Raw genomic sequence first — 15,964 nt, forward strand, 5'->3', positions numbered from 1 at the left:
GGCCAAATCTACTCAAAAATAGTTCACAAGGCACAAAATCAAGCTCCTCTCATGGCCATCTCAGTCCCCAGACATCAACCCAATAGAAAACCAGTGGGGTGAGCTGAAGAGGAGAATGCATAGGAGAAGACCCAGGACTGTGGACGATTTAGAGAGGTTGTGCAAAGAGGAATGGTCAAAGATTCCTCTTTCTGTATTCTCCCATCTTGTGAAGAGTTATAGCAGAAGATTAAGTGCTGTCTTGTTGGCAAAAGGAGGTTGTACAAAGTACTAACACCAGGGGTGCCAATAATTGTGGCACACATGATTTCATTCAAAAGATTTTTCTTAATGTGTGATTTTATTTTATTTTTTTCTCTCCCACCAAATAAAGGCACTTTATAAAGCTTATTTTTGCATTGTTGTCCTATATTTTTATATAAAAAAGAATTTATTAGAAGCCAAAGAACACTTCTTAACCAGGGTGCCAATAATTATGGAGGGCGCTGTATCTGGAAAAAATGAGTCCACTACAAAATATCAGTTTCTCTAGTTTTACAATTGATGGGTATGTATTTGACCAGGCTGTGCAGTTTTGTTTTAATCTATGATCTAATAGCAACATTTATTCCAAATTTCAAATAAAAATATTGTATTTTAGATAATTTTTTTTAGAAATTAACTAATGCTCCAAATAAAAGAGATACAGACATTTCAGACCACAAATAATGCAAAAGAATAAATCTCATTAATTTATAAACAACACAGTACTAATATTTCAACTTAGGATGAGTCCAAAAATCATTTTTTGTTGGAATAACCCTGATTTTTTTTTTTTATCACAGCCTTCATGTCTTTGCATGCTTTCCACCAGTCTTTCACATTGACGTTGGGTAACTTTAGGCCACTCCTGGCACATAAATCCCATGAGCTCTGCCTTGTATGATGGCTTGTGACCATCCATCTTCCTCTTGATCACATTCCAGAGGTTTTCAATGGGATTCAGGTCTGGAGATTGGGCTAGGCATGATAGGGTCTTGATCTGGTGGTCCCTCATCTACACTTTGACTGTCCTGACTGTGTGACATGGAGCACTGTCCTGTTGAAAAAGCCAATCATCAGAGTTGGGGAACATTGTCAGAGCAGAAGGAAGCAAGTTTTCTTCCAGCAGTTTTATAAGTGGCTTGATTCATATGTCCGTCACAAAGACAAATCTGCCCAATTCCAGCCTTGCTGAAACACCCCAAGATCATCACCGATCCAGCAGCAAATTTCACAATGAGGTTTTTAGGCCTCTCCAGGTCTCTAACCATTACATTGCCAGGTGTTGGACAAATCCAAAAATTGCACTCATCAGAGAAGATGACCTTACTCCAGTCCTCTAAAGTCCAATCCTTTTGGTCTATCACAAACTTCAATCTGGCTCTTCTTTGCTTTTTGTTGACAAAGAGCTTTTTTCTAGCTATGTACGACTTCAGCCCTGCCTCCAGAAGCCTGGTTTGAACTGTCCTCAATGTGCAGTTCACACCAGCTGCCCCATGTCATTCTTTTTCGACCTCTGCCAGTCTGTAGCTTTGTTATCCCATGTGTTTGCTACTTGACCTTGTTCTTATGAACTGCATTTTTCAACAGATTTTTCAAGATGGAAGCAACCTGATGCTCACTGTATCCCTGTGCTAGTAAAGCTACAATTGAACCCTTCTTTTCCTCAGTAAGATCCTTCCTTTTCAATGCTTTTGGCATCATCTGTAGTTGTATTTTGACTACACTTATTTTTGGGTAGTTTTAGCATGGCTTTTCCCATCCAGCTATTACTATTTCAAATGAATAGTGATGACAGCAGCAGTAGTTTTTATGCTGTTACTCATTAGAACAGGATTCTGTTCAGGTGATCACCTAATCAGCATTCTAAAAAGTAGAATCAAGTGCATCTGTGAAGGCATTCAACAAACATTTGATAATATATACACATGGGGGGTGTTCAATAAGTCTTCAGCATTGAAATAATTGACTACTCCTGCAAGTAATTTTATTATGTTTCTAGGCAGTCACACATTCTGTGCGTCCCCATATGTTCCCAGTCTGCTGTACAGATTAGCTGCATAAGTAAGTTTTTGTGCAATATAGAATTGTAATTTAAAAATAAAACATTCAGGCTCTACATTGTAATTGTTGTGCAGTGTTAAAAATGACATTTGTAAATTAATATAAAAAAAATAAAAAAATAATATATCATCATTAAGATATCAGCATTTTAAAAACTCATGTGTATATTTGTATACAGTATTACACTGTACAGACCAAATTGCACATGCTTTTGCACTTTTTCCTTAATTGAACTCATAACGAACGCAGTGGCAAATTCTTATCACCTACCATTTTCAAACCACTTAATATTTAGGGTATTTTTATTTTTATACCTAATTTAAAATATTGATAGTAAACTATTGCCAAACTTTATTTAACAGACAACTTTATCTCCTTTCATGTGCTCATAATTGCATGTTTCTTAAACAACAACGGATGAATTCTGTTACAGCATAATCTTCAATAAACCTTCAAAACAGCCAGTGGTGCTACTGCAGTGTCACAGATAAATTTAAGAAAAAAGGAAAAAAAAAACAAAAACACAAAAACTCAGTTATTTTATCTTTAACTATATTTACAAAAAATAAACAAAAACTCCAATCATTCAGGTCAAGTATTAAGCAAAAGTAATTAAATCAATTCATAATTTTAAAACGACAGGTAAGTACCATGCAATAGCCATGGAACACAACAAAATGAGACATAACCCAGGAAACAAACTTGCCGATGACATAAAAATGAAACTAAAAAAGTGAGTGAAAAATTGATGGATCTTCATTGGCTGGGTGTTAAATAGTGCACTATGGGCTTTTAAAGCTCATCATGATGAAGGGGTTCGTTGCTGGGTTGGATGAAAACTCCCTCCATCACTTTCCAGTAGTTGTGCGGATTGGGTGAAGGCATTCCGTGGACCTCTCGCTGGCCTCTGATTGGATGGCCATACTGCTCTCCAGTTACACTTAAGAACACGCCTGTGCCGAGATGCTTGATCCGAATGGCATCATCACGTTCCCAGTATGTGCCACTACACTGCACTGTCCACACATCCAAATCATCCCCCTCTCCATTTTCTCCAAATGCACTGACCTCCTGCACACAAAAACAGTGTTTTAAGAGTTTAAAGTCACAACACACAGTGACTGAAAACAAGATAGTCCAGGAAGCTACTTGCTTACCAAACAAAGATTTAAAATAAAAAAAAGCACATAAGTGATCTTAAAATGTTTTAAGAAAATATGGGACTTTACTGTTCTTTAAATAACCATAAACACAACAGGTTTTCCACCATAGAGAACAAGAATTTAACCATTTAAAATATTATCCCTAGTCTTACATTACAAATATATCACTAAATATATTTTTGCAGTGGCAACAGGGCAAGCAAAGAAGCCCAGGCATATCTCCTTTTTGCAGCTTCCACCAGCCCCTCCTGGGGTGTCCCAAGGCGTTGCCAGGCCAGCAGAGAGACATAATCCCTCCAGCATGTCCTGGGTCTACCCTGGGGCCTCTTTCCAGTTAGCCATGCCTGGTATACCTCCAGTGGGAGGCATCTTTATCAGATGCCCAAACCATGTCAACTTGCTCCTCTCAATTTGATGGAGCTGTGGTTCTACTCAGAGCTTCACCCTAATCACCAAGCTCCATAACCAACTACAGAGAGTATACCCAGCAAAACATTGAAGAAAACTCATTTTAACTGCTTGTATCCACATTCTTTTGATCATTACCCAGGGTTCATGACCGTAGTTGAGGGTGAGGACAGAGATTTGCTTTAAGGCTCAGGTCTCTCTTCACCACAACATTACTGTATAGGGACTGCATTCCTGCAGGTACAGCACCTAATCTATGGTCAATCTCACAATCCCTCTTCCCATCCCTGTACTCAAGGCATTTGAGCTCCTTCAACAGGGGTACATTCTCACCCCTTAACTAAAGGGTATAAATAAATATATAAATAAGGAGATTAATAATTGTTTAAAATATTTTTCAAATTCTAATACAAAATTTTAAACTTAATTAATCCTCACACTAATGTATAATATACAAACAAAATTAATTATGGACTGTATTAATCACTATATTATAAGGTTAATTACCATAACCAATGATTGCTTTAAAGTTATGGAGAGACCAAATAGACAATCAAATGACCTGATTGTTGGACAGGGGAGAGCTGAAGTGGTGAGTGTGGAGATTACGTCCAGTTTTCATATGAGTGAAACGGATGGCTTGGCCACACTTAATTGGCACTCCTCGCTGGCAGGTTTCATTTGGTTTTCCACGAATTCGCCAGTAACTGTTGGCATCATCTGCTGAATCCACACCTGTGACTGACTGCTGCCCACTTCCTGAGAAATAGGGTTACAATACATTACAAATGAAATATTGTATTTATTTATAAGTATAAGTATATAAGTATATCTATTTCAAAACAGAAGAGCACAAACTCCTCCCTCTCGCTTCCTTCTTGATTCTAATGATGGATGAGCCTAAAGCACAACGCAAAACGAGTTGTGCTATGTTAATATTTATTTATTTACTTTTTTTGTCGAGCACGCACTCTACATTAATTCTGCATTAAGTTAAAATCTTCTGACCAATAGGACATGATTTAAACATTTATGGGCTCATTCAAGAGAGGAAACACAACACTGTAATACAATAATTGGCTGCCATTTGCTCTGCGGCCAACAGCTGCTCCAACACAGGTTTCCTGTGAGATGAAAACTAGCCACTGCCGAGGGTAAATGTGTATTAAAAAGATAATTTAGTAGCTGGCATGGACAGATGAGTTTTACCTGAGCCGTATTTCACATCGTGTGAGTGCAGTCTGACGTTGTGTCGTGTGTTAAGCAGCTTCACTAGAGATCCACATGTCACAAAACTGGAATCCGGATCACGGCCCTGACACAAAACAAACACCACACTCAACACAACAATGTCTAAATACACGCGGAGAATCTTCAGCGGCTCCATACCGAGACCTGGGTTTATTTCTACATAACACAGAAACAGAGGGACAGTTAGAGTAAGATACAGGCAGTGAACGCCGCATTCACACCACGGACCAATCCCGTCACGACAAGTCCGAAAACAAGGAAGCAGCGCGCGCACACACGGAGCTCAGCCATTGGTTGAGGATGTGGTGACGACATAATGGTTGCGTTCCAAACCAAAATTAGCATCCTTTACACGTTTTATCACAATTACTTAACGCTTTAAATTATTTTGATATCTTATTCACAACTGTTACAACATACGTCACCACATGCGATCTGGTCAATGATTGAACACCAAATTATCGAAACAAACAAGTAAATCAACAACCTGTGCTGAACACCAGAAATAACAAATAATGTTATTGCTTGAAAATATATTACAAACGTGATTTCTAGAAACAAATATGGGTTATGGGTTTAATTAAATATTGAAAGGGAGTTCCAAGTAAGTCACTCAGGGTATTTTGTTTTTATATTTTTCATTTAAAAAAAACAAACAAACACAGAACCATAACATAATATCCATTATTCTAGGTGTTAAAAAAAAGGTCAGGACCCCATAAGACCACCACAGAGCAGGTATGATTTGGTTGGCGGATCATTCTCAGAGCTGCAGTGACACTGATATGGTGGTGGTGTAATGTGTGTTGTTCTGGTATGAGTGGATCAGACACAGCGGTGCTGTTCAAGTTTTTAAATTCCTGTGTCACTGCTGGACTTGGAATAGTCCACCGACCAAAAATAGATGAATGACAACCACAGATTGTGCTGCAACAAATTAGCTACTGACTTTACATCTACAATGTAGACCAAGAAGGTAGGAGTGTTTAATAGAGTGGAAAATACTGTGACTACTGTGTCTGATCCATTTTAACATATCTGTAACTTGATCACGGCGGCACGGTGGCGCAGCAGGTAGTGTTGCAGTCACACAGCTCCAGGGACCTGGAGGTTGTGGGTTCGATTCCAGCTCCAGGTGACTGTCTGTGAGGAGTTGGTGTGTTCTCCCCGTGTCCGCGTGGGTTTCCTCCGGGTGCTCCGGTTTCCTCCCACAGTCCAAAAACACACGTTGCAGGTGGATTGGCGACTCGAAAGTGTCCGTAGGTGTGAATGTGTGAGTGTGTGTGTTGCCCTGTGAAGGACTGGCGTCCCCTCCAGGGTGTATTCCCGCCTTGCGCCCAATGATTCCAGGTAGGCTCTGGACCCCCCGCGACCCTAAATTGGATAAGCGGTTACAGATAATGGATGGATGGATGGATGTAACTTGATCACATTAACTACAAATTTGGAATATTACACATATTACATAGTTACATAAAAAACTGTAAGTGGCATCTTCCATCATCCAGCATGGTGTGGCACTGGTAGAGTCGCTGTTGCACAGCTCTGGGGTGCTAAGCCAATACAATAGGTGTGTCTATCAGAGTGGACAGTGATTGGACACAGAGTAAAAAAAAAGTGTATATGGGGTGTCGCAGCAGGTAGTGTCGAAGTCACACAGCTCTAGGGACCTGGAGGTTGTGGGTTCGATTCCCGCTCTGAGTGACTGTTTGTGAGGAGTTTGATGTGTTCTCCCCGTGGGTTTCCTCCCACAGTCCAAAACACACGTTGGTAGGTGGATTGGCGACTCAAAAGTGTCTGTAGGTGTGAGTGTGTGTGTTGCTCTGTGAAGGACTGGCGCCCCCTCCAGGGTGTATTCCCGCCTTGCGCCCAATGATCCCAGGTAGTCTCTGGACCCACTGCGACCCTGAACTGGATAAGCGGTTACAGATAATGAATGAATGACGTGTATATGTTTTAAAGGGTTTGCAATTTTCTTTTTTTTCCAGTATGCATTTCATTCATTTTTTAGTAAATACATTTTTCTGGTTAATGTAATTAAGGATATTTAGGTAGGTCTTATTTGGCTTTTCATCCATTTTGTATCATATATCATATTTGCATATAAACCAGTTCCTTCCTAAATCTGGTGTTTCTGTGTGTGCTTAAAGCAGTGGTTCAGACTACCTCAGATAAAGGGTAATTTCCATGCCCAACCTGTACCATATTGCCCCGAAAAATTGTAATAAATACACATGCAAGTTTACAATTTTCATATTTATTTAAGTAACATCAACTTGTATCTCTAAATCAGTAGCTTAACATTGTAACACCAGATACAATATTAACATCAATGTTCAAAAATACAGAAAATTGGCCTATTAATTAAACTGTTCTTCAGTCTGTCACTTTTCAATCTGTGCAAATCTGAGTAAGCGTTATAGGCAAAACAGAAAGGCATTAAATAAAGACAGACTCATTAATAAAGAAATGCTCATTTCTTCAGATTCCTTGCGCCCCACTTGCAATACCTACACACCCCACTAGGGGAGCGCGCCACACTTTGAGAAACACTGGTTTAAGTAACATTTTGAAGTAAATTAGCTATAGTACATAAACTGAGTTAGTTAACAAACGGCGCTCAGCAGGATGATATTGTTACTGTGAACAGAATATTTTGTTATCATCAAAACATTGTCTTTGTTCATTGATCCAACCCAGTAGCTTTACAATGAGAGAGAGAGAGAGAGAGAGAGAGAGTATAGTTATTCTGAAGTTATTCTGAATAACTTCAGAGAAAAACGGTCACAGACTAACCCTAGCCAGAAATTGAAAGGTAGTAAAATTCCATAATGTGTAATTTCTTTGTGGTCCTGTATGTATGTAGTGTTATCCACGTTTAATCAAACTTATTCAAACAGTATTCAGTATTAGCTCAGATATTAATAAACGTTGTTAACAAAAACATCTTATTAGGAATTTATTATTATTAGAATAAATAAATAAATTAGCTGCAAAATGAGCAGAGTGAACTAAAACAAATAGTGCAAGTGCTGCACCAAAAGAACACAGTGAAATTAAACACCTGGTAAAATCAATAGAACAAAATACAGATGACAAATATGGAAGTAGTCTGCCAAAATAAAATGCAGATTACTGCCTTTGCACATGGGAAGCGAAGAAAAAATAAGTTATTAATACTCGGAACTAAGACATTCATATTAAAGTTTGTTTTTTGTTTATAAGTTTTTTATTGTAGTTGTTGTATTGTGTCATGGATACCCACAATATTCAGGACAACAAGCAGGGAGCAGCCAAGAAAAATTGAAAACACCCAAAGACCAAATTAGAGAATGAATTAATTGATGAATGTGACGGGTCTCATTAGAAAAATATATTTCCATATCGAACCAGCAGGGGGGGAGAGAAAGGAAGTAGCAGCCGTCCAGCTCTCTGAGGAGTGTCCGGGCGGCATTTTTGTTTCCCCACCCGTATTCAGATTAAACTTACCATTCCGCCGTATGATTGGCTGGTGGAATCCCCGCCCCCTGTTTTTACCAATCCTTGGTTACGACTCTAATATAGTTTGAAGGATTAACCTATCGTAGCACGCATGGGCTGGGCGTCCCAAATACAGGCAGACACACGACAGTCACAGCAGAAGAGAAGAGGACATAGCCGCTATAGTGAAACCCGTTCGGCACCAATGGCACTTATCTTACTGTAAAATGGGTGAGTGATTATCGCATCGTTGATCTGTACCCACAGGCCACCGTGGCATAGCGTAGTCTGAGGGGGCAAAGCAAGGCGAGGAGGAGATGACACAAAGCGGCGTTTCCTAGTTATAAATAGCTACAAAACGAATCAGTGACCTGTTCGTATGTTGATAAAGTGATGCTACTCTTCGAATGAATCATTCTAAAAGCTTAGAAGGTGCAGTTTATTGAAACACATGGAAAAGGTCCACTACCATCTGACAGTTGTAATGTGAGAGCCAGTCAGGATATGTAGGTTTAACATCCTATTGATCATGCTGTTGTTACGTTGTCATTTATCTCAGTTAACCACGTGACTGTAATGTACAGCTCATAAGGCAATGTTTCGACACGTTAAAGTCATCAGCTTGAAGCAATTCTCCATCGTGACTCGGCGTTAAAGGAAGCGACGGGTTCGACCTGTAACGTCACGCAGTTTTATGACCGTAATGTAATCGCTTATACCTTCCTGGAAAACTTGGAGTCTGTGTCGTTGAGCAGCGCTGGGTGAAGATGCCTCAGCCCAGGGTGAAGCTGGTGGTGACGGGAGATGATTTCGGTTACTGTGAGCGGAGGAACCGGGGGATTGTGGACTGCTTCCAGAGCGGAGGGATCTCCAACGTGTCTCTGCTCGTCAACGCCGTCTCAGCCGAGCATGCAGCTGAACTGGCCAAGAGGTGAGGGTCTGAGAGGGGGGTGGGGTTCTTATCCAAAAACAGAGTGAATACACTGCTATACTAAAACACTGACCCAGAGAAAGTAAACATTGGACCTTCTCATCCAGCACCTCAGCGTAAGAACCCCTCCCCCCCACCATACACACACGCAAACGCACACACACACACATACACACGTACACGTCTGTGACTGAAATTTCTGTGGAACTTCATGATTTTCCTATACAAACATTGCTCAAACTTAATCAGGTCACAAGTTCCACTTGTGTGAACCTGTTATGAGCTGGTGTGATCTCGGTGTGAAACTGTTAATGAGAATAATTTGAGTCAAATATACAAGATGTGGAATAGTACAAACATGTCCGAAATGTGGTAGTCCCATGGCTGAAATTGGGAGCTCTTAATAAAGATAAAGATAAATAAAGATAAATAACAATTGCTAGACTCCTGGTCCCTATTCTCCAGTTCTGCTGAAGACTAGACCAGCAGATTATTACAGTGTCCTGAGTAACGATCACAAGGATGGGATTTTAATGGATTTGTCAATTTCAGGTTATTTTCCAGTGATAATATACAGTATTTGGTTATACTGAAGTGAATTTGTGAAGAATACTTTGTCAATTACAGTTCTATTCAGTCATTTATATACACCCTCATACAGTCTACTCATGGTTACTTTTGATATGCGCCTCTTTACAACATTAAAAAAAAATAGTCCAGTTACTCTTCTGTTCTGTTCTTTCGATCCTTAGGCATCATATTCCCATAGGACTCCATGCAAACCTCTCTGAGGGTGCGCCCGTGTGCCAGGAGCTGAGGAGATCCACACTCCTCAACAAAGATGGCTTCTTTTACGGCAAAATGGGCTTCAGGGAAGTTCTACAGAGTGGCCAGATAAACATGGCAGAGGTATGCATTACGTGGTAGAGGCTGGGCATATACTGACACACTTCACACACAAAGACTCACTCTTTTGTAATAGAACAGAAAAGATTACACAAAATGTTGTGCTTTTCAGAGGATAGTAAATTTTGAAGGGTTATTTACTTAGCTATGACAGCAGCAGATAAATATTACAATAGACCTGAATGTTTACACAGATCAAGTCAAATAAAGTTCAAACAACTTTAATGACTTTCAAATAGAGGTGATATAGTTCTTGTTCCAGTAACACTGGCTATGACTTTCCTATTTGCAGTTGACTTTCCTATTTCCTATTACAGTAACTCCCCATTGGCACTATTTATTAAAGATGAGTATAAGAGGTTATTACACATTCAGATTTTGTTAACTTAGTCTCACATTGAAAAAATGAAAAAGTCCAACTCTCCTTTGAAGTAAGTTTACCCTGAGGACGTAATCCTTCATTAAAACAGAGCTTAACAAACACCCTGAATTTAAAACTTTGCCATTAAATCAGCACTTAGTCTGAACATCTTATAAGGCTGGTGAATACAGAGCAAGAAATTTTCAACCCGTCCTATTTACAATATCTCTCCAGATTGTCCAGGCTCTTAGTGCTCTGTTGTGCACACTCCTCTTTAGCTCACGCCTCAGATTTTCATTGGGTGTACTAGCCATGGCAGATCTTGATTTCATTCATTTATTGTCTGTAACCGCTTATCTAGTTCAGTGGGTCTGGAGCCTCCCCAGAATCACTGAGCACAAGGCAGAGCACACACTGGAGTGGGTGCCAGTCCATTGCAGGCAGACACACACTCTCACAGTCACTCACACACCCTCACCTACAGACATTTCTGAGTAGCCAGTTCACCTTGTAACATGTGTTTTTGAAGGAAACCAGAGCACCTGGAGAAAACTCACGCAGACACACTAAATTCCTTACAGACAGTCACTCGAAGTGGGGCTTGAACCCACAAGCCCAGGACAATACCTGTTGTACCATCGTGCCACCTGATTTTCTTTCATTCATTCATTTTCTGTAACCGCTTATGAAGTTCAGGGTCACGGTGGGTGTGGAGCCTACCCAGAACCATTGGGCGAAAGGAAGGAACACACCCTCAAGGGGGTGCCAGTCCTTCACAGGACGACACACATGCACACATTCACTCACCCCTATGGACACTTTTGAGTAGCCAATCCACCTACCAATGTGTTTTTGGACCGTGGGAGGAAACTGGAGCACCTGAAGAACACACCAAACTCCTCAAAGACAGTCACTTGATCCCACAACCCCAGAACAATGCCTGTTGTGCCATTGTGCCAGCTGATTTTGTTTTCAATAAATTAGTTTGGAGTTGATTCTGACATATATTTTTAATCATTGATCTGCTGAAAGATCCAGAAATTACATATTTTTAGTCTCTTGGCAGAGGCATACAGATTTTGACTTAAAATGTCCTTGCATTGTATGGAGTCCTCAAGCCATGTACACTGAAGTGTTTGCCTGGGCCTTTGGGGGTAAAACAGCCCCACAAACTCACGTTTCATTTAATCCGACCATTAAACACAGTTCCCATAGGGTTTAACAAAACCCCAAGTGGTTACATTTGAGATTAGATGACAGCAAAGCTTTTGAATGACTCTTTCAGCATAGAGGTGTTTTTAATGTTACTTTTGGAGATTTGGTGACCTCACCATGGTAATTCTTGCTTTAATTCTCCAACAGTGATCTTTGGGGATTTTTTACCTTTCTCAATATCCTCCTCACTATGGGGACAAAATATACTTGGGTGTCAGTGTCACATCATATTTACAGTGCAAGTCTTTTCAGCCTAAGATGATAATGATGATTATTATTCTTATTTGAAATTATTTATCTTCTTAATAACAATGGTGTCTGTATAAAATATGTAATTACAATAAATACAAAAACATACATTATATATATATATATATATATATATATATATATATATATATATATATATATATAAAATTTTCTAAAAAGTGAATTGTGAGCTAGTGTGAAGAAGAAAGCTAGTTTGTTTCCAGATTGTCTGGATTTGTTAAATCACCAGCACACTTGATTTAACACAGTGAGGCGTTTATTAACCAGTAAAACTAGGAATTGGACAACAATGTAAAATAATATTAGACTGCCACGTGGAGAGATTTGAAACACAGAGAACATCACTACTTACTGTAATAATCCTATTTGTTTTATGCTAATTAGGGTTTCCTTGTTTGTGTTTTTGAGAAAATGAACTCTTAACTGATTAGATAGCTTTCAAATAGCTTTTTAAATTCCATTTGCCTAAAACTTCTGCACTGTACTGTATGTATCCCAGTGAAATACGAAAAAACATGGATTACTGTTTAAATTATCTGCTTTAGTTATCCTGATCAACTTAAAGTAAAATAGAAAACTGAAAAAATACTTCAGTTAAAATTTACTTGTAATATTTTATGGGTACTAATCATTGCAAACAATTATTTCTTGGTGAGGTATATTTTTCCTCCAGTTACATTTTTTCAGTGTGATATTCCATCCATCCATTATCTGTAAGCACCTACCTGGAATCATTGGGCGCAAGGCGGGAATACACCCTGGAGGGGGTGCCAGTTCTTCATAGGGCAACACACACACACATTCACTCACACCTACGGTCACTTTTGAGTCACCAATCAACCCACCAACGTGTCTTTTTTGGACTTTGGGAAGAAACCGGAGCACCCGGTTATGTAAATGTAGTAAACTATCTTTATTTTGACAATGGTGTTATTGACCAGAGTGTTTATTTGGAGCATTTGCTGAAAATACGTTTCAGGTTTAGAAAGTCAAGTAAAATGTTGAAACATTCTTTCATGTTTCCTCAAATTCTGCTAGAACAGGTTTTCTCTGATTGACAGGTGGAGGCAGAGCTTAGGGCTCAGGTTAAGCGTTTCTGTGAGCTCACTGGTCACCTGCCAAGTCACATGGATGGCCATCAGCATGTGCACATCTTGCCAGGTAACAACAGGAACCAAGGAGCATGTGAAAAGCATCTGATATAGCTAATATCTTTTTTATTTTTCCTTTTTTTTCAGATATAAATTGCAGTTGTATTACTTAAGATGTAATTTTAGTGTTGGATGTTGTGTCTGGTTTGTTTCCAGAGGTGCGTGAAGTGTTTGCACAGGTTCTTTCTGACTTTGGAATCACTTACACACGTGTCCCAGTGGAGCCTGGTCTGCATTCTTGTACGTTTCTACCTCCTCATCTCAGAGACTTCTACTTGCAGGTCGAGAAGGATGCCCTCCAGTCAATTGAGGTCTTCCATCGGCATGGAATCAGGTATTTTAGCCCTCAGTAATGCATACTACTTGTTTTTATTATGTAAGTAGTTTAAAATATCATTGTTCTGAAATGCTCAAAAACAGGTTTTGGAGTTAGCCTTAAATTAAGAAACCAGGAAAGGCCTACTTTATTCTGAAAAAGGATATATTATACCTAGAAATATTGCTGACCTCTCTGCTTGTGAACTCATTATACACATGGAAAATGTAGGATTTGGTCTAAGAAGTCAACCTTTAAATCATTTATGGAACATTTATTTTGTGTTTTCTGTGCTTCTAGCTTATATCAAAATGACATTGTCACACTGCATTCTAAATGATTGGAATTGCATGGATGCACATTTAGAGAGTGTGATTGACAAACTGGGCTTCATGCCTTCCACAGCAGTCTCAAACTTCAAAATATATGACTCAGTTGATGGGAATGGAGTTGATTAGTTCTTGTTAAATGGAAAACAGTGGCAAACATTCTTCTATACCAGCTTTTTTGAAAATGTGTTGCAAGCACCATATCTGAAATAGGTCTAATTTTGCAAAAATGAGGAGGATAACTTTGTGTAAAACTTCAGATATGATGTTATACTTTCAGTCCATTGCAGGTTAAACAGAAAACAGTTTTTTCATATACTGGCTCAACATTTTTGTAACTGAGGTTGGTAAAATAGCAACAACTGTCAGTCAAGGACAAAAATCCATAAAGGTGTTTAATCTGTACAAATGTAAAATGACCCTTAATAATATGTTAGCACCATGATTATCTGCATTCATATGTAATTAGTGAAACTCCTAGATATATGAATTATATAGTGTTAGTCATAGTGTAAACTGTTTTGCTGAAGAAATGGCTGAAACTGAAAAGGAAAAGTAGGGAAATGACATTGCATTTGCAGAACCTAGCCACTTAAAAAAGAAAAAGTGCCTTGAAAATTACAAATGAATGCTGTTTCTAATCCTGAATGGCAACAATCAATGAAACCATTTCAGAAGTGTCATTTGAAAATCTTCTGAAGATTTACATACAGGATAAACCTTTTTTCATGCATATATTTCTAGAGGTTTTTAACCTGTTTATCTATATCATAATTACAGTTCTGATGCCAGAGAACACACAGCAGGTAAACTGTTATTAAAGTAATTGTTGTTGTTTGCCTTTACAGATGGCCAGATGTGTATTTGGGCCTCAGCACTATGGGGATGAATATGTCTCTCACCAACCTCAAAAGAGCCCTGGGCTTTGCTCTGGAGGCTCGGACATCCATAGCAGTGCAGCCTGATGACCTGGGTGCCTCGGATTCATATCGGCCAGTTTCTGTGGAACTGATGGTGCATCCTGGGTATCCAAGTCATCCTCTTCAGGGTGGCTGTGGAGAAGGGCCAGATAACTTCTCTCAGTCCTCAGATCGGCTCCATGAGCTTAACACCCTGAGGGATCCGGAGCTGCTCAGCTACTATAAGCAGCAGGGAATCCTTCTATGTGCCTTCAATGACTTTTAAACACTTACAGGCCACTCGACGGGGACCTCAGGTGCTGAGAGTCTCAAGGGGGCTCAGAAGACATGGAATGTAACACCTGATTAAACTAATGAGCTTTTCACCCAATCCCCAAGGGATAAATTACTAACACAGTCAGGTGCTGCAACACATGGGTAAGAGAAGGTAATGGAGATGTTTATATCCTCCTGCGTTAAAGTGAAGTGTTGTTTCTGTGCTTGGTTCCTACTTGGATCAGCATGAGGATTGCAATACCACATGTAAAGAGATGATGATGATTAGAGACAACACACACATTGTTCACTGTGACAGGTGTCCTAAAATGAAGGAGTTTTTAGCTAACTGCCTTAGTAGGAAAAAAATACAAAACACTCCAAATACTACAAATTACTGGAAAATTGTAGGACATTTTAACCAAACGGGGCCATTTTCAGTAGGTGGAACTGTCCAAGTTTTTTTTTATTGTGTTGCACATGAAGATTTCAGTGTCTGAGCATGTAGCAATGTACTATTTTTAAATATATTGTATATTTTTATTACATATATTGTAACAAATGTATTTATATTTTAGGTGTAATATTATTTTAATTAAAATCATGAAACATTTTATTCCACACAAGTGTTTGATATCTTTGTCTAAATATCGGAGCACTTCCGTAGTCTGAGCTGAGACTAATATTGCAAACTGTTTTAAACAACTATAATTACTGCACCTGAGTCAGACAAATCACCATATGATTCTAATGCAACAGCTTGTGACCTGTGAAGCCTTTAAATGGATAAAGAGGGACAGTGTGCTTCCATAAGCTTCACAGAACAAACCTGTTCACAACACTCACACACACTAAATGTTGGTACCACATTGTTTTCCAACAATCTGTATGATTTTTAAGTTTGCATTAATAAAGCTGGATGA

The 15,964-nt window shown here is 39.1% G+C and overlaps 2 protein-coding genes across 2 annotated transcripts; one reads left to right on the plus strand and one right to left on the minus strand.

The window, feature by feature from the left end:
* Positions 1-1,978: 1,978 nt before the first annotated feature.
* Positions 1,979-5,163, minus strand: LOC136677007 (stromal cell-derived factor 2-like protein 1). Its single transcript, XM_066654349.1, has 3 exons — positions 4,866-5,163; positions 4,219-4,415; positions 1,979-3,156 (listed from the first exon to the last, which is right to left on the minus strand). The coding sequence occupies exons 1-3, from the start codon at positions 5,041-5,043 to the stop codon at positions 2,878-2,880; spliced, it is 654 nt and encodes a 217-aa protein (XP_066510446.1). The 5' UTR covers positions 5,044-5,163; the 3' UTR covers positions 1,979-2,877.
* Positions 5,164-8,506: 3,343 nt separating this feature from the next.
* On the plus strand, positions 8,507-15,763 carry LOC136676823 (carbohydrate deacetylase-like). Its single transcript, XM_066654067.1, has 6 exons — positions 8,507-8,618; positions 9,143-9,318; positions 10,071-10,227; positions 13,132-13,231; positions 13,378-13,555; positions 14,715-15,763. The coding sequence occupies exons 2-6, from the start codon at positions 9,155-9,157 to the stop codon at positions 15,049-15,051; spliced, it is 936 nt and encodes a 311-aa protein (XP_066510164.1). The 5' UTR covers positions 8,507-8,618; positions 9,143-9,154; the 3' UTR covers positions 15,052-15,763.
* The last annotated feature ends 201 nt before the right edge of the window (positions 15,764-15,964 follow it).

This window comes from Hoplias malabaricus, chromosome X2 (genome assembly GCF_029633855.1).
Source record: "Hoplias malabaricus isolate fHopMal1 chromosome X2, fHopMal1.hap1, whole genome shotgun sequence".
In the NCBI taxonomy this organism is placed as follows: domain Eukaryota; kingdom Metazoa; phylum Chordata; class Actinopteri; order Characiformes; family Erythrinidae; genus Hoplias; species Hoplias malabaricus.